Consider the following 23,518-nt stretch of genomic DNA (forward strand, 5'->3'; position numbering starts at 1 on the left):
AGCCTTTAAATAGATTCATTCCCGTGTCCTCATCCACATACTCACAAAACAATGTGGATAAACAACCATAAAGATGGCTCGGGTGAGATCAATATCCTTACCCTGGTCCCTGATTACCGAATAGGACCTCCTCTAGAGAGGAGCTGGGACTGTGCTTCACACGTGCACACATATCTATCCAACACACACACACACACACACACAGACACACACACACACACACACACACACACACACACAGAGACACACACACACCAACACACCCCCACCACCCATCTTATTAGGCACGTTGTCTGATTCGGTCTTTCTCTCTCTCTCGATCCAGTGACGCTCACTTGGACAGAAAATCTCAACTGGCCCTGCATGAGCGGAGTGTGATCCTGCTCGGTAACAAAGGCGCTGCAGAGCCATAAATCTCTGCCTGATTTCCATGTGAAAAGCCTGTGAAGACAGAGATGCGTAGAGCCCGCCTGCATACCTCTCCCTCCCTGCTTAACCTCGCTTGACATGTTTCTCCGAGCTGTGGAGGAGACCGCTCAGCTCTCTTGACCTTGCTATGGAGAGAAAGAAAGAAAAAAAAACACACACACACACATTAGGAATAAAAACAATAGTGTTGTGCATGCTCTTCTTCTCTGTGCCCACTTTCTAACAGCTCACAATCCTGACATTTCTTCTTCCTCTGTCTCTCCATCTCTCTCTGTCTCTCCTCTCCTCTCTCTCTCACTCTCTCCTGTCCTCTCTCTCTTTCCTCTCCTCTCTCTCTCTGTTTTTCTCGCTCTCCCTCTTACTCTCACCCTCAGGGCCTTTGCTCAGCTGCAGTATTAGAGCAATTGATTATCCAACATACCTCTCCACTGCTTCTAGCTGTACTTTTCTCTGCCATGCACATTCCTCCATGCTTTTGCCCACAGAAAGAAATGAGCCATGTGTTTCTCTCTCTCTCTCTCTCTCTCTCTTCCCTTCACTCACACACACACACACACACACACACACAGAGATACACACGCATAACAACAAGGTCACACACAAATCCTCTCAAACAAACACTCTCTTCTTCTCCTCTTCCTTTCCGTCTTTCTCTCACACTCTTTTCCCATCACATTCTGTCTTGCTGTCAGTTTCTCCTCTCTCTCTCACACACACACACACACACACACACACACGCACACACACACACTCAAAGGACAAATCCTCAGAGACGAGAGCTCTGCATGGAAGAGAGGGAAAAGTGTAAGGGGGGTGGCTGGGGGAGGAAGCTCTCACTCCTCTGCACACACACACACACACACACTCACAGTCACACACATGCTCCCTCTCTCCGGCTCTCTCCTGCTCTCTCTCTCTCTCTCTCCTGCTCTCTCTCTCTCTCTTGCTCCCTCTCTCACCCACTCACACACACGCACGCATGCAGGAGCGAGGAGGCAGAGTGGGGAGGCAGGACGGATCCTGAACAAAGCCGGAGAGACCGCGGTGGAGTACACACAGGGACGCGCTGCAGCTCTGAGATGCCTCGACGGGTGCCTGCCAGCTACTTCTGTGGCCAACTGAAGGTAAGTGCGAGACACGGAGGAGAGCGAGACAGAGAAGGGTGAAAAAGGGGGAGTGTGAACGAGTGTGAGAGAGAGAGAGAGGGAGAGAGAGAGAGGGGGGGAGAGACACGATGTTACCGAGCTATGCCCCCGTACTCTCTTCCCATGCTGCAGCATCCTTATCGCCTGCCATCGCTTTTCTGATCATCATTGATTACACCGTAGCATCCTTCCCCCCCCCCCCCCCCCCCCCCCCCACCACCACCACCACCACCACCCACCCACCCACTCCTAGTCCTTACCCACTTCGCATCAGACATCTTTCGTCCTGCATGGCTTGCGAAGAGTGTTCTGTGCTGAGAAGTGTGCTGGCATAGGTGAGCGTGTGAGTGCTGATGGGATCCGCTAGGAGACCTCTGTCCCATCAGAGATCACAGGCATCTGTGTCTAATCAGTAAATGTCATTGAGGTGTTAGCCGCTCCGTCTTGTTTGTGCACAGGCGCAGCAGTTGCGGGAGACCCGCTGAAACGGAGATATTTATCATGTTTTCTTGTAGCTGCTTGTCTTGTCCGTTTGTTTGGGTGCTTTAAGAGGATTGTTTAGCGATGCTTTGGTACTCCTTGTGCAATGCAGGAGTTTTGCGAGTGTCTTATCGTCAGCTTGGAATTGATTAGCATATAGAAACACAGCATAGTGGGTGATTGGTGGGATAGGTGTGTGTGTGAAGAGAGAGAGAGAGATTTGGTGTGTATATATACATACATGTTTTCATGCTTTCAGGGAGGTCAAAGAGAAAAGGTGTGAGAGGGTGATGGAGGGAGGGATACACACACCGCACTAGTGGTGTAGTCTCGCTCGTGTCCGATCTTGAGTATCGGAGAAGAAGCGGGGAAAAAGTGCAAGTGAAGGGTTTACATCGACCCCCACCGTCACCCCCCCCCCCCCCCCCCCCCCCCCCATGTACTTAGCATGGGTGGAAAGCTGCAATGCCCGAGGCTGTGGCACTGTGATGCCCTCCGTCACGCTGCTGTGTCACAGCTCACTGCCTCATAGATATTCTGAACGAAAGTTTCATAACAGTGGACCAGACTATGCAGCTTGGCTAAGGCAGGACACACCATAGGAACGGCACACAAAGACTGTATGAGAATGTATGGATGTATGATTACCACTTGCCCTGACAGGGTATCGTATCATATAGTATTTATTTTCATGCATCCCCCTGGAGTCACAGCGACATACAGCTTGACAGAAGACTGCTGGGGAAAAACTGCTGAGTTGGTTGAAAAGGCTTGACAAACCAACAGTGGCCTTTTTTTCTTCTTTCGTGTACAAACACAATGTTACATGACGGTGTGCTCTTCTCTCCAATGCTCCAGTGTGGGCAGCTTTTGTGTGTCATTTCCGCAGGTGCTGGAAGTGAGCTTGGCCTGTGACGTGTAAATGTAATGAAGAGACTGAGCGAGTGAAGCCAGCAGAGGCTCAGCAGTGTGAAATTGCCCTTCAGTGTGCTGACCCCTGACCTGTGATCACACGCCTGGGTGTTGCCGCCATCGGTGGCAAAGTCAGCCATTCCTTGATGCATCTCATCCCTTACCCCTTGTAGGCATAGGCGAGCAGTTATTTTTGTGCTGTATTTAAAAGTGCAATCCAAATTATATTAGTGTTTGAATTATTAATTGTGGACATTTATTTAGCCAAGGAAGAATCTCAAGGGGGCGTGCAAAATGTACTTAAAATGCAGCCCTGGCTTCTGTTGCGGCAAAGCATTTGTTTCAAAGGCCAAAGAAAGTGTAAAACAGTTCTCTGAGAGAGAGAGAGAGAGGGAGATCTGCCATTGCGAACTCTGACTGATCTTTGATGCAATGTTCTCCTTTGTGGATATTTCATTTTGCCTTTAGGCAAAAAAGGAAAGGAGAGGGGATGGAAAGAGGGAAGGGCCAAAACAATGCTGTGTGCATGGTCCATTTCCTTACAGTGGGGTGGTCTTTGCTGAAGCCTCTATGGAACAGTGGCCTCCAGTAACACAACATAAAACCCGCAACCACACCAAATAGGAAGCTCAATTAATTCAGCTCCCATAGTAAACAATCCAATCTCTTTTTGCGCATAAACAGTATCGTCATGGACTGTGTTCATGCAATTTAAAAGTGACAACCTGCACATTTATGCCTGTGATTTAGGGCTGAGTTCAGTAAAGGAGCGCTGTGTTTATCTGCTAACTCTCCCACCAGTGAGGGGAAAGGGAGGAAGAAAGGGACAGAGAGAGGGAGAGAGAAAAGAAGAGGAAGAATATTGCATCCCGCACTCTGCCACACATAAATGTGATGCATGGAGGAGAAAAAGAGCAAACGCCACCACTGCATCCTGTAAAAAAAACGATGTGTCGTAAAACACCAGAGGAACACCCCCAACCCCACACACACAACAGAATGCAACCTTTTCTCACACACACACACACAGACACACACACACACACACACACACACACACACACACACACACACACACACACACACACACATACACACACACACCCACCAACAGTTCCCTTCACAATCCACCTCTGCCTTGTCGCTCCCGCCACTCACATTCTCGTCCGTCTCCTCCTGATGCGCCGGCTCTGAGGAATGGGGACAGAGGTACTTGTTGGCCGGGCTAATTGGTCATTATCAGTATGGCTCAGCCATTATCAGTGTGCTGTGACTCCAGGCGCTGTGCGGGTAAGAAGGCTTGCTGAGGACTAGGAGCTCATTCACTCAGGCTTTTCTGTGCCTTATTGTGACATATGGGGAGAGCGAGCGAGCAGGGTGCTGTGGGTCACGCTCCACCTCGGCCCATCCATACGGGAAAGGTCACAGCGCAGAGCGTGCTGGATCAATAGGGCATCATGCATCGAGCCAGAGCGACAGATATTCACTTAATAGCACAAAAGAGTTAATGATGTTTTTTTTCTGCCATTGTAACAGCCACAATTGGAAGACATTTGTGAAAATCCACAACGCAGTGACTGTTTTACTGGGCTTCTGTCGAAATTACAGCAAGTGTTTAAATTTATTTTTTTCTGACATTGGGGGCTTAATTGTTGCGATTAAATTCCACTCCTATCTGATCAATACTCCTATGCTTCTTACAGATAGGTCAAGCTTGGAGATTGACACTATGGATTTTGGATGGATATCGATATTAGATAGCATACTAGTCATCAGCAGCCCTTTGTCCTTCTATGTTTCAGTTCCCTGTCAGGACTGTGTCACCCCTGCCTTCCATCCCTGCCTTCCATCCCTGCCTTCCATCCCTGCCCATTCTAAACACATCCCTCAAGCACGCCTCTCCCCTCACCCACACCAGGCAGCCAATGATAACGAGCTGCCGAGCACTCCGATAGAGCCGGGAAGAAGTGTCACACCACTTGGTTTTACTTTAAAACCACTCACTCAGACACACACACACACACACACACACACACACACACAGACACCTACACACACTCACTCACAGACACACACTCACATAGACACCTATACAAACGCAAATAACCATAAACCACACAATCACACACACACACATCTCCAGGTAGACACACATCTAGCCATCAGACACACACACACACACACACATGAACACTATGCTGGTGGAGGATGCCTTCTGGAGTGGTTGGCAGCTGGTTAACCATGGCTCCCCCATCCTCTGTCCAGTCTCACTCATCACAGCAGGGGCATCACTTTCAGAAGACCAGCCTCTTGGCGCCGCGGTGCGAGCGAGGGAGATTGGAGTAGGGGGGTGAGTGCAGTCTCAACTTGCGGAGGCTATTCTTGGCCTGGAGCGGGCAGTATTTTTTGGTGGAGGTGGATTGGGGGTTGGGGTAGGGTGAGACAAGGGGGAGGACATTGTCATTTCATTAGGCTAATTGTCCTCAGTTGGGACTGGGACATCTGGTGCAGATGGAGCCAACCGGGAGAAGGTGATCTAGGGAAGGTGATTGAATCTGTGGGATCACACATGTGCATGCGAATGCACACAACAAACACACACACACACACACACACACACACACACACACAAAACAAGAGAGTCCTCTGGGCTGCCAGCCAAGATGGCTACCATTGGCGCTAGGGACGCGGTAAGCTGCTTGGCCTGCCCGACCTCCAAGTGTCACACCAGAGTGGTGAGAGGTACAGAGCTGTGTCCCATCTCTCATTCCTCCCAGAGATGAACATAGTCTGGAGGAGGAGAAGGAGGAGGAAGAATGATGGCAACATCCTACTGATGTCTCTGAATAGCTAATGGGAGTGTGTGTGTGTGTGTGTATGTGTGTGTGTGTGTGTGTGTGTGTGATATCACTCCTCTACCTTAGATGTACCCTCTTCCGTCAAACTCTGACTTGTGCATTTTATTTTGTTGACTCCTCAAAATTGCTTTCCCCCCCACACACACCCCAAAAACAGAAATAAAAACCTGCAAGGTCTGTGATATAGGATGAATGACCAGCTGCAAACATTACATCTCAATGGTAAAGTACGGATAAGTGCTGTGCTGGCTCTCCGTGGGGTTTATTAATTGCTTCCAGTGAACCAGACAGGGAGTTCAAGATGAAGATGAGAGAGAGAGAGAGAGAGTCAGAGGGATGTATGTACTGTATTGATTATCATTTCTGTCAGCTGTTGCACCCAGTATCCATGTCTCACTGGTTTAAAACTGCAGTATATGGGACTGTGGAGTGTGTCCCTGCCAAACCTGCACCACGATGTTTTATCATTCCCCGTAGATGATTAAAAAGTGAAAGGTTATCTGGCAAATGAAGTGCATCCCTGCTGTCTTAATGCAGTGACTTTTATTTTGTCGTAGAGTAACGATTTAAGTAGTAATCTGCAAGAGTCCGTTGGACTGTGGCCCTCTCAAGGCAGTTTAAGCCATCCCCAGACTGTGTTATTGAAGCGCTAATTAGTATTGATACAAGAACGTACTTGGCATGGCTCGCGGCAAGCTCTCACCTTTCACAAGAATGCTGACGTCTTCGAAATATGCACAAGCACATCGAACCCTAAGCTCACACACACACATACACAAAGACCCCCCCATCACAAACACAGAATCAGGGTCACCTAAGAGATCGGCCCTTAACGGTAGCTACAGGCGAACAGATGTTTTTTCTCTCTCTCTAGGTTTGACTCTCTGGCCTTGCTCTTGGAAATGTGGAGCCTGTTTGTATTCGCTTGGCTGGATCATGCCCGGAGCACTCCCTCTGGGCCGAGTTTGAGCCATGCCTCCCCCCCCCCCCCCCATGCTTGTCCTGAGACCCGACTCAACCACAAACACCCTGTCAGCCTAAAAGCTGCCCAGTAAAAACACATGCTTTCCTCTCAGGGGCGACGAGATAAGCGCCTGCTCACTAGAGTCTGTTCACGCCGCATGTTCCCCCCACCCCCCCTCCACCCCCATCTTTCCCCACTTGCGCAGAGCTATCGGCTGTCTCTAAGTGCAGCTATCAGAGTCCAGGGGAGAGGCATGAAAGGGTTGCAGGTTCACCGGCGTCATCAGCATGATTTATACATGCGACCCCTCCGCGCGGAGAGAGTGGAACGCAAGCGCGGCTCGAAATGTATTCAAATGGGGCTGAGGTTTTTCTACATTTTATTGACCCAGTGTTCCTCCGTGTGTACCTTCTGGAGCTGATGCTCATCACGTTGTCGCCTTGCCCTTTGCAGTAGAGCCATCAATGTCAACAGGCTATTCCTGGGTGGACGCTGTGTGCGACATGTCTCTCCTCTGCAGCGTGGACCCTCTTTGCATTTCCTGTGCCCCAGCTTGCCATCTTTGTATTCCAACTATGAGTGTTACAAATGGATGAGATGTTAAAGGGGTGTGTGTGTGTGGCCATTGCTGGGGCCGGCAATCAGTTTAATTTGTGTCGGGTTAAATGTGTTTCCATACCGTGTTACCATTGATTTGATTTCCAGCCAGATCAATGTCTCAATTTGGAGTCTTGTTGCATAACAACAAAAGCAGGTTTCTTGACGAGCAGCATCCGTATAGTGTCGTCTATAGAATGCCTCTTAATGGTTCTTGTAAATAAAGCGCCTATCATCATCCATATGCAGCATCCATATTTGTGGCCAACAATCTAAAATGACAGATAGGAAATGGCCAAACAAAAACAGGATTTTATTTTTTCCCTCTCTCTCGGCATGACTGGAGCCTTTTGTAATTCATGCCCATGAATAACATTTTGTCAGGTTTCTTTGCGAACGCAGGTGCACAGTAGGGGGAACAAAAAAACAGATCGAAAATTGAATTTCTAAATAATATTTCCTGTCACAGCATCATAAAGTTAGACTAAGAGCAATCAAATTAGACCGAAACAAACAATACATGGTGTGCCAAGGAGAGGGAGACAAAAATGCCCTTGTCAATATGAAATGTAACAAAGAAAATATAATGGAAGTGACAGTGTTGTTTTTTTTTATATATCACCATGCTGTAGAAAAATAAAGTAAAATAAATAAAATGATATAAAAAGGCATGTCAAGCCTTATCTTCAACAAGGAGTGTATTTTGAGAAAAAGAAAGAAGAGGAAAAAAATATGTTTAGAAAGAGCACATCTCCACAGACAATTCACAGATAAAACAGCATCAGTGTTCCTCCTCATCTCCTCTCCTGACAGACTGTGTTGCTGTCGAGTGTCGTTCGTCTCCTGCTTTTGAAGTGCTCAGCTTGGCCCAGTAAACGTGGAGCTTACGCTAGGTTGGCGCTGATGTGCAGTCTCCTCTGGGACAAGCACGGAGTGGCCAGGCACAGCTGAGACCAATTGCTTGTTTTAGACGCACGTGTTAACAAACAGTTCCTGCACAGTTGGACAGACATGCACGTCCCAGTTGGCCTGTGAGCTAAAAATCAACAGATTAGCATGCTGATGTTCCCAATATAAAAAAAAGGTGTGTGACATGTTGTTTCTTGCCAGGGCGAGGTATTAGTGTTGTACCAATTTCGGAATCTCTGTTGTACTGTCTCCTCTCTCCCTGTTTGCCGATGTATGTGTCTGCCCCCGGTCGATTAGAATTTTCAGGCCCATTTCACATGATAAATATGCATGTTGCAGTAATTGAGATGGATATAAACACTTAATGAACTATTGACCGAGCTGAAGTATTTTGAAAACGTTTGTATTTCATCACTGTGTGGTTGGATGTTATCCGGGATTGAGTGTGAACTGTTGGTATTGAATCCTTGGAATGAGGAACGTGTGTTTGATCCCGCCCTAATCTAGGTAATGTCAATCTTTTCACAGATGGTTTCTTGATTTCTGTTTGGCTCTCTCCCTCCCCTCCCTCTCTCTCTCTCTATCTCTCTATCTATCCATCTTTCCCTCTCATGCAACACAGGTGTACAGCCGCAGCTGAGGATGGCAGGGGATTCTCGAATCCACATGGACCACGACATGGAGATAGGAGTGACACCTAGCGAGGTCAGAACTCAATCCCCAGTCTCCTCATTCCAGGCCATCCCTCTCAACACAAACCTCACCATCACACACTTTACAGAGCTCCTCCTCACTAACAAACGTTAACAAAGAGAGATGCTTAAAACCAGAGTAATTGCATTTCACAGCAGTGACTGCATTCTGCGATCAATATACAATCCTTTTTCTGTAAATACTGCTCAGGTAAATATGTCAAGGGAGATGTAGAGCCTGGCAGGTTCCATAGCAGTGTTGCTTTGCAAGTACCTTAATTACTCAAGAAATTAAGGACCACACAGCATCTGTCCAAATAGTGTAATTATGAAGTCAAGAATTTAAATCATGAAGTTGACATCTTTATTTTCCTAAAAAAGGATATTCTAATCCCATCCAATTATGTTGGTTCTTTTATTAGACATTATAAAGGAAACACATGACGGTCATATATAAGCTTCATGAATTCTATATAATTCAACTGAGAACATTGTCAAGCATCTCTGGACATAAGTTCATCTAGAGAAGTACATGTAATTAAGCTGCAAACACATCCTTCATTCTATCAATAACTAAACCATGGGTCAATTCATTGATTTCTCTCTTCCAGTTTATTTCAGTCTTTTAGTCTACCAATTCATCAATGTCAAAAGACTCATTAGTACTTGAGGACCTAGCAATCAATTCTGCTGTCGATAAATCAGTTGCAACATATATGTGAACATCATATGTGAACATTTATTCAGACACTTAAACACTTTTGTCCACAGCTACTTAGAACATAATACAGATCGACATAGTGTTTTTTCATACTTAGTTTTTCAGGATGTGTACTCCCGAAGTTTTGAACCTTTGGCTATGGTGTTGTTAGCTCTTTGCTCTTTCAGTTGATCTATAGGAACAAAGACGCAACAAAGATGTTATTTCAGTCACAGTATTTTTTGTATTTTATGGTTCTGTTACCATACAGTATTCTAGCAAATGTGCCCTCTAAAACTATCCTATGTAGTCAGAAACCCACCTCTGTGTATTGTCACTAGAATTGTTGTAGATTGTAGATTGTTTTTTCATGTTCAGTGGAACGAAAGTACTGGAAGGAAAATAGTGGACTGTGTTTGAGCGTTTATGTGGTAGATTTATGTGGATCTCTGTCATTTATAGAGCTGTAGCCCAGTGATCAAATAGGTCTCAGGTGTATGCCCGAGCCAAGGGGATTAGAGGATGCAGGTGTCCGATTAGCACTTTTAAGGAGCTACCTGCACCATGTCTGTGGCCTTCCCAGCAACACAATACAGCATTTCGATTAACAGTTTAGCACACTGTCTCCAGCACAGGCACCAAATGTCAGCATGTCCTTGGTCTGTGTGGTGGAGGGCATGGCGATCGGGGACGGGTCCAGAGCCGTCCTGCCTGAACCTGCCTGTGTGTCACACACATGAGCACAAGGGGGGGGGGTGAGGAGGGAGAGAGTTGGGAGGAGCTAGCTAGCAGATGGGGAGTCACATCTCTCGACTGGACCTGAGCCAGCCTATGGAAAGAGGGAGCCTGAACGTCCTTGCGTCGCCTCTGACACCTGGGCAACAAAAAGCACTGCGACAGTGTTAGCACAGCCGTGCTGGCTAGCCATCAGACCCTCTGAGTTGTTGTGGCAGATCTAAGGAAACATTCGTTTCCCCCTTGCACTAGCAGTGGTGCAGGAGCCGCATAGCTAATGGGAGGCAGCATATGGCTGGTCAATGAGGGGTGCAATTGGAAGGAGTCAGGGAGGCAGATTGAAAAGAGTTATTATACATGCTAAGGAAATATGCTGTCACAGGTGACATGCGATGGGCTGGGATGGGGGAACATGCTGTAAGCCATTTATCAGCTCATTCAGTCTCCTCTCAATCTCGTTCTGCTCTTGAATCCTAGTCCTGTAAAAAATATAAGGGTAGAATAGAACGAATGAGAACCACTCTTCTATTCTTTTACAGCTTATTTCTATCTTACATTCAATCATCTTGTCAGTTCTCAAACACATCTAGTCTTACCTTATATAACAGTCATAGAATTATTGACCATTGATTAAAACGTGTCATGGATGTGTCATTCTCCTTTAGTGTTTGGACACAGAAAAAAAGCATTGGAGGAATCGTAATGTTCAGCAGTGTCCTTTTTTCCCCCTTCATCGGCAGGTGAAGAAGCTTCCCAAACACATGCGGGAGGCGCAGATCCCCACCGACCGCACGCACCTGATCGCCGACCCGGCCAAAAAGCCGCGGCAGCGCTACGTCCAGAAGGACGGCAAGTGCAACGTGCACCACGGCAACGTGAAGGAGACCTACCGCTACCTGAGCGACCTGTTCACCACACTGGTGGACCTGCACTGGCGCCTGAGCTTCTTCATCTTCACTCTGGTCTACATTATCAACTGGCTGTTCTTTGGCATCTTGTGGTGGCTGATCGCACTCATCCGCGGCGACCTGTCGCACGGCGACGAGGAGGGCTGGACCCCCTGCGTGGAGAACCTCAACAGCTTCGTCTCGGCGTTCCTCTTCTCCATCGAGACGGAGACCACCATCGGCTATGGCTTCCGAGTCATCACCGAAAAGTGCCCCGAGGGCATCGTGCTGCTGTGCATTCAGGCCATCCTCGGCTCCATCGTCAACGCCATGATGGTGGGCTGCATGTTCGTGAAGATTTCGCAGCCCAAGAACCGCGCCGAGACGCTCATGTTCTCGCACAAGGCCGTCATCTCCGTGCGCGACAACAAGCTGTGCCTGATGTTCCGCGTGGGCGACCTGCGCAACTCCCACATCGTCGAGGCGTCGATCCGCGCCAAGCTCATCCGCTCGCAGCAAACCAAGGAGGGCGAGTTCATCCCGCTCAACCAGACCGACATCAACATCGGCTTCGACACGGGCGACGACCGGCTCTTCCTGGTGTCGCCGCTCATCATCTCGCACGAGATCAACGAGAAGAGCCCGTTCTGGGAGATGTCGAAGGCCCAGATTGAGAAAGAGCAGTTTGAGATCGTGGTCATTCTGGAGGGTATGGTGGAAGCCACAGGTAAAGTTGCACACTTATTAACGCTCATATTTATTTTATTTTCAAACGTCTGAACACAGCAGCGTAATGCCCGACTTTCGAATCAGTAAAAGTTAATTGAAAACAGGTTTACAACTTTGGATCAGATGGTATGCCAAAAGTGACAAGAATGAGTTTCAGTCTCAGAATAATAAAACACTTGAAGTATATTAAGTCTGCACGAGGCAGTCCCCCTGCTACAAAATGATTGATGAGACTAGCAAGGATTTCAGGGCTGCCTTCTGCTTTCTGCCATTCACCTTGTCCATTTGAGTGGAGCACAGACTCACAAGGATTGGTTGTCAGCAGATGAAAGGGATGGTCAGGTGAAGAGGTTTCACCCGTATTTCTCCATATACCCGTGCACCCGTATTTCCACTGCATCTGTGTCACAGTGACCCTTTGAGGTTGTTGTTTACAAAATGAATGTATTGTCTCGGCTCATGCTGGCAGTTCATATGGCCTCAAGTTATAAAGCACCTCAGGCATGTTCCGGTAAGGGGCCTGATGCATCAGGCTCCCCTTTTTCTGCTGTATATATCAGTCGGATACAGCATGCAGAAGTATTTATTTCTGAAATAAATAAAATAAGAGTAGAAGAGTAGAATTCAATCACCTTCTCATATTTACATACCCCATTTTCCAACTATTCCATTCCATTATTTTATTTGTGGTAATGCAGATTTCTGTGTCCAACCCCATCAAAAAAGCATGACCGTATTATCCTAAATGTCCCATATAAGGAAAGAGCTGCACCAGTCACCTACAGTTGCTGGTTTCTCTATACTAGCTGGTCCATGTGCTTTATATAGAAACCTCTTTAAGCCATTGTGCCATATTGTAAGTATTACATTACATCGTTGCATTTTGTCATTTGGTAACTGTTTTTATCCAAAGCAACTTACAAGTTAGCAATACAATTGTAAATTGAGTGCTGCACTTTTAGGTGACCTTTTATAGTGTCCAGGAGCTAAAAGACTTTGAATCGTGAACTAAATTGTGTTCATGAGCTGGGAGGCTGTTTCCTCCCCATTAACATGTAGTTGGTTGCAGAATATTGAATAGAAAACCTGCCTATATCTCTATGCGTACAGAAAATAATTCCTGTGAGTGCCCTTACATGTCTTTTGTAACTTCTTATACATTCTACACCTGATACACTTCCCTTGGCATACTGGATCATCGAAGTAAATATGTGCAATTCAAATAGTTTGTTAGGCTTTTGTCCAAGGACAGCTTTATGCAGCTCTAATCTAAACATGAGGCATTATACAGGCTGACCTATTACTGTATTCTGCAGTGGCGGCAGACTTGTAGAGAATATGAATGCTCGGCCAAAATGCTAAATAATCGGCCGGCGTAATGTTATTCAGCAGGGAATGATTGCTTTCATCCTGTTTTTGAACACGCTAATCACAGTCAAGCCATTTCATCTGGCACTATTTCACATGTGTCGGACCATGCATGCATTGATTTATTTGTTTTCGCCTGTTGGTTGTTTATGTAGTTGAGAATGCCTCTAAGACACTGTAGCAAGAGACTCTAGAATGGGCCTACGCCAGAGCAGGTCCGGATCCACCGTGTAAAAAGGGTCCTGATTGAGTTTAAGGCTAGGCCAGCGATTGGTGGACCAGGAGGTTGTGTTGTGTTCACAAAACACTGGGCAGTTTGGCTTCGAGTGTTTTGGGCAATCCCTGTGTTTTTCCACAAAGGCACTACCAAAACAGGGCCTCGCAGCCTGCAGTGGTTTCCTCAAACCGTTTCTGCATTAAGTGGCACTTGGCCACGCTATTGGAAATCAATGGGTGGGGGGAAACATGGACGACTCCAGCTAATGTCATTGATTCCACACATCTCGCGAAAATTACAAACAAGGCCGCCACTCACCAGTCAAGGGATTCATACGCCAGACTGGTGAGCAATTTGGCCGGATTAAGCCACTAACAGCCCGGCGTTATCTGGTGTCAATTTGAAAGTTCTGCTCCCGTGAGGCAGCGATGACTTAGTTTCGATGCCTCGAGCCGTAATAAGGTCACACACCCTGAGGGCGCTGATTTTGTGTCCGGCTCTCGTGCATTTTGATTTGACAGTTTGGTTCGTGGTTAAAAATGGATGAGAGAGGCTCTCCACTCCATTAAGCTGACTGGATGTTAAGCGAAAGCATCTTTTACAGGTCCATGTAATCACTGTGCTAACAGCTTATGCACCCACCAGGAGTGTGGTATTAAATTCAGATTGATAGAGGGGCTGTACAATGTCTGACAGCCAGCCTGCAGCATGAGTAATACCATGATGTTCTCCACAAGGCAATATGCAGATGACAATTCCACAGTACGCTGAATCACTGCAATGGATAACAAACAGTGTAATTGTCTCAAGAGATTTGTAGTTATTTGATTGTTTAAGGAAAATGTTATTAGTACCATTTGAAAAGATGTTTTCTTTGGTGATTGCAGCCTGAAGTCAGGTGCAGAATTCAAATGCACATCCTGCAGAAAGATTAAAGGTGTGGTTAGAAAATGAACAGTGGGCCTTGTTGGCATTATGTGTGGAATCAGTTTTACTGGAGGTCCAATTCACACTCAGCCTGAAGACAATTTTATGAAGAAGGAACACTAGAGTCAGTTACATACAGTCTAATCTGGAATTTGGTCTTGATTTCTAGGATATGCAATAAAGTGTCTGGACTGATGCCATTAGCTAATCCCTATTGATAAAACAGAAGAGATGCAGCCTTGGCTAATTCCAGTCCTTCAAAGACTCATCCATTCCTTGAGCAGAGTGGAGACGAGTCAGCTTTCACAGATTCCAATGTCAGATCAAAACCACATTGAGAATGACTGCTGTGTTTTGTGCTTTGAATAAAATGCTGCGTCACTCCAGAGCTGTTCTCCAGCGAAGTTTAACAGAAAGTTGCCAAATCGCCTTTATCTGTCAGTGTCCCACTCCATCTGATTTGCATACAAACACAAATTAAAATAACACTTTTGCTCTTATCCACCCCCTCCTGAGAGCTGTTCCATCTAGAGAGAGGGTGATGGTGGAGGGGTGGCGGAGGGGGGGGGGGGGGGGGCTTTTTTCCGAGCAGAGAGGCTCCTGGGTGTCAGCCATTGTCGTTGTCGCCAAACTGCCTTCCACAAATAGCCGGAGGAACCTTGGCCCCCAGGTGCTGCCTCCCTATTTATAAGGAGAGAGCACCCAGCACAGATGCTTAACTAGTTCCCAGGGACAAGTAGGCTCCATACATGCAAATCCACACACACACACACTTACACATATATACACACACACACATACATACACACATACACACATACATACAGACACACAACGAGAAGCACACACACACACAGACACACATACCCAGTCGACACACACATACAGCACACACACATATGCACACACCCACACGCTGAATAGACATGCTGTAATTTACATTTTAAAAAAAAATGTTAAGTAGAGACCCGCATAGCCCCATCACACTCCTACACACAATTCTTCACCTCTCCCAGCTGCTATCATAAGCACCTGAGCCCGAGAGGGGAAGCCTGTTTGGAGCGTTTTCATTTCAAACTCAGTGGTCTTTCTGCAAGCTCGAAAAAAAGCTTTTTTTGTTTTCTTTTTACTGCTGTGGAATTCCATGAGCAGCTCCCTGGCTGCACAATATAGAAGCCCTGCAATTAGGAACTCTTTTGTTGCCATCGCCTGGCCTGCAGAAAAATGCAGTGCGTGATGTTGATAGCGGTTGTCTGACACACAGGTGCGCGATTCAAACCTATTAGGTGTCACCCTCACCCCCCCATTCAGAGGATGTCTTGAAACGTGAATTACAGCTCCGCCTGCCAAGGGGGTGCAGCCGTACTGAGAGCTAAGTGAGCCCAGCGAGATGTTGCACAACACTGATGCTGCTGATAGCGCTTTTGTTTCAAAGAGGCCAAGCAAACGCGCGGCTCATTTCGCCCGGCGGTATGATGGCAACACTGTCTGTCTGTCGAATTCTGAGAAGTGTGAACGGTTGGGGTTGTTTTTCCAGGCACCAAACAAGCGCATTAGGACAAAATAGAGAGAATAGTCTTGTTACATGATTTGTTGATGTGTAAATGTTTAGGTTTCGCGTGTGACCTCGGTTGTGCTTTCCACAGCAGGTCAGTTTCCCGTTCCATCACAAGCACACAAGTGCTCAGACTCTCAATGATAGTATGGAGTTAAAGAGAATGATTGATGAATTCACACACATCGCTATACTGTTATAAAAATGTAAGGTATTCCCCAGATTCGAAAGAAACAGAAGCCAATTAATGTCAAATAACAAGGCAGTTTAGAGTAAGCCTAAGAGTATGAATATAATGACCCATGGGTTTCATGCAGGGCCTTGAGACAGGGAACATTTCATTCAGAATATTCCTTTTCCAAGGCCTGGAATGTAATTTAGTCAACACATGCACCCATACTGGAGTTTAATCAATACAAGCACTCATACTCATATAATCACTGCACACACTCGTGAGAAGCCTCTCCTGCAAATGACTCAGTTCCAAATGGCCCTTCTGTTCTTCCCATTTAATTGATTCCATTTTAAAGGGGAGAAACGTTGTTACTAGAGAACTGGTATAGATATTTTCACTATCTCCAAGTGGAGCAAATTGCTCTCATCAGTCCTTTCCTTCCATGTTGCTGTGGGTCCATGGAGATCTTTTGATTTGTTTTAACCAAACCGAGGCTTTTTTTTTGTTGAATTTTTCCTTTTTCATTTCACCACTCCTAGCAGTAGTTTGTTATGAACCAGTGATCACTTCAAGATTACGACAGGTTCTCATCTTGGATTCTTACAGATGGACAGGCGGCTCTTTTTCAGTGCCATAACATCATAAAACTATTGCCGTAGCTTGGAAAGAGAGAGCCCAAGGCATTCATAATTTATCTCCCCTCTCCCTTTCCCCACCCCTGTCTCTACCTGTATGTGTGTGGGTGTGTGTGTGTGGTGTTCTCGTCTGTATATGTTTGTCTTTGCATCTGCGTATACCTGCATACATGGACATATGCATGCTAAACCTTTTGTGTGTGCGTGTGTCCGGTGTGTGTGTGTGTGTGTGTGTGTGTGTGCGATCCCTCTACAGGGATGACCTGCCAGGCACGTAGCTCTTACTTGGACTCGGAGGTGCTGTGGGGCTACCGCTTCACGCCGGTGCTCTCGCTGGAGAAGGGCTTCTACGAGGTGGACTACAACAGCTTCCACGACATCTACGAGACCTGCACGCCGCCCTGCAGCGCCAAGGAGCTGGCCGCCAGACTGAGGGACAGCCAGCTCTTCCCACAGCTCTCCCTCTTTTCGCCGGAGCCCCGGCACCACAGCCAGAACCCCCCCTCGCTCCGGGACCCCCTCATCAGCGCCGAGGAGAAGGAAATGACGGCGATGACGGCGACAGAGGAGAAGGGGGAGGCGGAGGAGAGAGGGAGCGAGACCATCAATGGCATGGCTGCCACCATGGAGGAGAAGGCCTAAGAGCGTCCAGGCGCACAGACTCACAGAGACAGGGCTACGTGTAGACCTTAATGGCAAAAGCTTTGTTCCATCCCATCACGTGGAGATGATCCCGCAATGTTCATGCAATACCCGTCTCTAGAATGACTACCTAATGTATATGGAAAACTAGAGTCCATTTTGAATAACGCATACGCACACATACATACAGTTATACAGTTAAACACACAAGCTTGCGAACACACACATACACACACACACACACACACACACACACACACACACACACAATTAAGCACCACGCACTGACAGAGCATAAACAAACTCTTTCATGCACACACACACACTCATGGTTGATCAGACGATCTTTTTGTACACCAGTCAGCCACATATATTTTTACACCCAAAGAGGTGTGCAGGTAGCCATAAATATAAGACTGAACAGGTAGCCATAATAACCTATGAATATCAGTGTCACAGCATACGAATGATGCAGTCCTCCTTCTTCAGAGACTTGTTGTGGTGGCACCCTTGATTAAGGTCCGATTAACCCACCCTCCCCTCCCCTGTAACTTTCCAACACTTTTACACAGCCCTGGGAAAACAAAGGAAAGGTTTCAGGTTCTTTTGGCTCATTAGTTTTCATCACCCCCTCCACCACTGCAGAAACGCAAGGCAATATAGAGGCTGTGCTTTAGCTGGTGTTGTATGTGGAAACATATGGTGTTGGAAGGCACCACGGGCCATCACTTTGTTTCTTTTCTTTCAGTCAAAACACTGTATGTTTATCCATCACACAACCTTATAAGCCACCTCACGTAGTAGAATTATACATTAATTATTCACAATGAGTCCACTTGTATTTTAACCAAATATGGTGGGTCGATACAGTGTCTCGGTAAACGGTAAACAGAAGCACAACATCAGTTCCTCACTCATGGTTTAAGAAATAAGAAGGACAAGAGCGAAGTGCATGTGTCCGGTCATTGCTTTTCTGTTGCGACTCGTGTCCCATTTGAATGGAGAGGTTCTAAGGCAGAGGTGTACATGCAGCATGTTCTCACAATGTGTTGACACATTTTTCTTTCTGGATTCGCCACAGATTTCAACTTGCTTTTTTTTTCCGAATTATTTATTAATAATTTGAGAAATGTTTAAGGAAAATTGGACAGAACCATGAGCCTTGTCCTCATGACTGAATTATTTATTGATAATGACTTATATTGGTTGATTAGAAGTTTGGAGACTATTGACATATAGCTGAATAAGATTATATGAAACCCAAAGCTGTACCTCCTTTCAAGCAACTACAGTTGCCTTTGCATTTGAGAGAGAAGGCATAACCAATGTTACTATGTCATTACTCCCTCGCTCTCTACCAATCCCTTATGTCATCTTAATCTTATTTATTAAAAGGTATAATGGTTTGTTTTAAATGAGCATGAAGCAATTCAGAGAAAATCACATACACTTTCAATACAGGGTATTTTTTAAGGCATGCAATTTTCAACCAAAAGCTCTATCTTACCTTGTGTAGAAATTTGCCGATATTTAAGTTAGGAAGTCTTTGCAATTATTTATAACCCGTTTTTAATTAAGTCCAAGTTCCATACATCTACCTGGTAAATGCCAATACGGACAGCCATTTCTTCCTATAACACGTTTAATTCACTGTGACAGTGTAGCACAATATTTATGCCATTTGCATAAATTATGTGATCCCTAATCTTTAGATAAAACATCTGCCATAGCCAGTATGTTATCCGTTTTCTGTGTTGTCATGGAAATAAACTCTGAAAAGATTCTATTTTTAGTTTAAATGTTTCAGTTGAATATCAGTTGTCCAAATCTCTGTGGGTGTGTGTGTGTGTATGTGTGGAGGGAGTGAGAGACAAGGAGAGAGAAAGAGACTGTACCCACACAAATACAGTAGACATATTGCTTTCATAATAGCAGCTTTAGTTTGGTGAGATTGCGCTTAGTATTGGAATTTCAAAGCAGGAATACAAAATCATTCATGTCATTTTTATTGACCAACCATATTGGTCTATGGACAAACCCACGGCTTACACCCTTCAATAACACAACAGACATCTAAGCTTACAAGATGGCAGTGCTTGTTTACTTGTATAGCTCTAAGCCATGAGCATCATACACAAATAATGAGAAATGTAGCGGAACATGGAACGAACGAAAGAGTCACATTTTCATCTGCAGACTTTGAGCCTTGTGCAACAGTCAGCCGGTACCCTGTAGAACACTTCTCAAACATTCTTACCAGAAGGCAGTGAAAGAGATTCGCCAGTGGAATGCTTGCTGGAGGATAGACATCGATCTGTTAGTATGTGTGAAGGAGAGAGCTGGTGGAGGGGCAGACTTAGACAGAACGCAGCACAATACATTGAGTACCTTACTACTCCTAAAGATGCTAGACACGCAGTTTCCTCACTTTTAAATAATGCACACTGACGAGCAAAGAAATAGCCCGGTGGCCTTTTAACAAACACGAACAGAACATCCTGTTGGAGAGGGAAAATGAAACTTCGGAGGGAAAAAAGCGTGTGGGTGGTTTCTATTCTGTCGGTTTGAGCACTACAGTGATGGGTCTATCTGCTGACCTCTGTGTGCTGTATCATAAACAGATTTATCCACCCTAATACACTCAAAACACAGAGACAAACACCACACACAGCTATATATGTGGAAAACACTCACACAGGCTAACGTGGGTCAAGACAAAGATGTTCAGACACTCGACACACAGAAATAGACATTTATAATAAATTGTTTCTCAGGCGCAGTGATGCAAAACGCATATGAACACACTGCAGAGACAGACCGAATAAATTGTGACAATCAAATCACATAGAAATGTGTATGTACAGTATTATTTCCCAGGACACCCCATCTAACCGCCGGAACAATTATATATATATTTTTATATATTTAGAAATTACTTATTTGTGGTATAGATTTGATAGAATATAGTATAGTAATAGTATCATTTATATGTATCTTACCATGTAAATGTGGGGACACTGTGATCTGTGACATTTATTGGCATCACCAGTGCAAGTATTCCACTCCAATGCAGACAGAGTAAAATACTTGAGAGAGAATATATATTGAGTCATATACAGTATCTGATGCCCTATTAGTGTACAGCACTTAAAGCCACGCTTGAAATAATGAACAAAACCAAGTGGCTTGTAGGAGAACGATCTCTGAGCTCCAGTTGCAACGGCTAATTATGACTTCCGGGAGGCACTCATACAATGTGGAGGTCAGGGCCACCATAGACATTAGACATGTGTTCATTATAAAGGTGACTGGATCTGCATGGCTGGATTGATTGTCACACATTTGGAGCAAAATGATGTATTTTAAGTTTCCTCATTATTCTATTCGAAATGGAGTGGAGACAACAAGGCAGCATAGCCGCCAACTCTCAGTATCAACAGCCTACACATTTGCCAAAACTAGTTCTCATTATTTTAGTGGTATTGATTTATTTTTTTTTGTTATGAAAAGACACCTTTGGTAGAAACAAGAGAGACAGTAAGGAGTCACTTTTTTGAAAAGATACTGGCATCTCTTCCTCAGTCATTTTGTCTGTTCACAGCACACTGAAGGCAGTTGATGGACACTTACAGTGGCATATTTCACATAGTCTATATGTCTATATTCAGAACACATAAGGTTCAGTTTGCAATTGTCTGACAAGGCCAGTTCTGCCAGAAGCTCCTGTGTAAAGCTCAGCATCAAAGCTCTATGTGAGCTAGACTTCATCCCACAAACCAGAGGTGCACGAAAGGTCTGACTCATTTGACACAAACAAAAGCCTAACAGTGTGATCATTCTGTGGTTCTTATCCACAGATGGAGCAGAGGAGTTTAATTCAGTTTGGGTGGTGCAATGTCACTGTGATGGAGCACCATGTTCTTCTTTCAGCTAAGTGAAATGCATGTCCTCCGAACAGAATGGACGTGACTTACCTTTTGAAGGAGCTGGATTAATGTAACTGCTGTGTAATGTACACACACACACACACATATGTGCCACACATTTCCGGACACATCATTGGAAAATTCTTATTGATAAATCTAAATTATTGCGTAGGGTAACTTATTCCATGAATTAAACTCGGACTACAGTATGTGAATATTTCAGGTTAGTCAGATGTGCAGCCCGTAGAGGACGGCTGTGCCTACTGATGTGATGTACTGTAGCACGGGTTTGTTTAATAAGCAGAGGGAATCTCAGAGAACCGGTACCTGTGGTGCACCTTCTGCACTTCGTTAAAACTCCCCAGAGAGACAACCTGAAAGACAGAGACGCCTCCAACTTTAATTCGTTATGACATAAATTACAGAACTTTCCCCAAAACATGCGCTGATGAGTCCACAGTTTCAAGAGATACCTACAGCCAGCGTTAGGGATTGTGTGCGCGGAATGGTGATTGGGGAATTTCCTTGGCTCTGGCTCTGGCTCCTGCTGGGCAGTGCAGAGCCGATCGCCTGCTGAGCCCTCTGGATCTTCCCTCCATCTGAACAGATGAGTGGAGAGAGAGATAGAGAGTGAAGGAGGGGAAGAGATGAACTGACACGGTAAATGATGAGTTCTACTGATGGTTAATAACACTGAAACTCCAAGGGGGAGCTGGGATGTCCTTAGATGGCTAAGGAGGTTTAAAAATGAGGAGTAAAGCAAGTTGAGAGGCACTGGGAGTGATCGAGGGAGACGGGCTGTGGAGAACTTAAAGTCGTACAGCGTCTTCACTACAGTGGGTACAGTAAAAGAATAATATTGGCATCATGTTCATTCATCTTTGGTTGTCTGCTTGTGCCCAGAGCGGATGGTGTGTGTACATCCAGGTCAACAGCAGATGGTGAAGGTCCCAGCTGGAGGTACCGACAAGCCCATGAGTGTAGCGCTTCTCCTGTTTGCCAGTGCCAGTGATGAGGTCCGGTAAGCCCAAACGAGACACATTTACATACACTGAGCCACAAACTGATGAGTAAGCACATTACGCTAAGCACTGAATGTTCCATTATGGGCTGGGATGGCACAGGGGGCTAAACAAGAGGTACACGCTAAACTGGCTAACGTCAAGTTGTCATAACAAAGATGTTGAGAGGTTATGTTATCTTGGTTAATGTCAAGTTGTCATAACAAAAACATTCCAAACAATGTCAACTTGACATTAGAAATTACATAATTTACCGAATGACACTTAATGACAACATTCATAAACAATTATAAAGACTCTTCCATGTTTATGACAGTTGTCATGTCATGGTTATGGACAGTGTCATTTCAGTCTCATGCACACAGACAAATAAAGTGTTACGGTCTTTTCTCAAATGTAGACCAGATGTCGAGGCCAAACTTTGGTAAGGTATCAAGAATATATAAAAAAAAAAAAAAGATACGTCCGTATTATATCATACTCTTTTCATTCATTTGGACGTGCTGTACCTGAAAACACCATTCTGCTCAATCAAACAGAGATACAATGTTATGAGCCTTTTGCGTTCAAGTCAGAAGTCATTCAAATCAAGCAGGAATGTAAAATCCACCATACTGTAAAATAAAATAAAAAACATGAGAAAAATCATGGCGAACTACGCAATATCAGCAGCGTGGAGGAACAAAGCCAGGGGAAGGCTGGGAGAGACAGCATGAGGTTTCTCTTTGCAGCCGCAGGGGATCCCTATTCTTGGCGTCGCCATTGTGCAAAGAAGGGGAGAGCCAACCTTGCACATTTCCTGTGCTTCGCAGGAAAGCTACAGTTTAGATGATAACTAGAGAAGCTTCCAGAACCACTGTGGAGAGAGAGAGATGGTGCAGTATGGCACTACTGGTGGGGAGGCTTGCTATTTCTCACACAACATATTTATTTAAAAGATGGGAAAATAATGATTAACAAATAGGTAAATACACAAGAAATTATGGTATTACTTGTTTTAAGGTACATTGGGGA

The 23,518-nt window shown here is 45.4% G+C and overlaps 1 protein-coding gene across 1 annotated transcript; it reads left to right on the forward strand.

Moving 5' to 3' along the window:
* Window positions 1-1,007: 1,007 nt before the first annotated feature.
* kcnj5 (potassium inwardly rectifying channel subfamily J member 5) lies at window positions 1,008-19,342 on the forward strand. Its single transcript, XM_012826687.3, has 4 exons — window positions 1,008-1,553; window positions 8,917-8,999; window positions 11,162-12,035; window positions 17,171-19,342. The coding sequence occupies exons 2-4, from the start codon at window positions 8,937-8,939 to the stop codon at window positions 17,554-17,556; spliced, it is 1,323 nt and encodes a 440-aa protein (XP_012682141.1). The 5' UTR covers window positions 1,008-1,553; window positions 8,917-8,936; the 3' UTR covers window positions 17,557-19,342.
* Window positions 19,343-23,518: the final 4,176 nt, after the last annotated feature.

This window comes from Clupea harengus, chromosome 9 (genome assembly GCF_900700415.2).
Source record: "Clupea harengus chromosome 9, Ch_v2.0.2, whole genome shotgun sequence".
Classification (NCBI taxonomy): Eukaryota; Metazoa; Chordata; class Actinopteri; order Clupeiformes; family Clupeidae; genus Clupea; species Clupea harengus.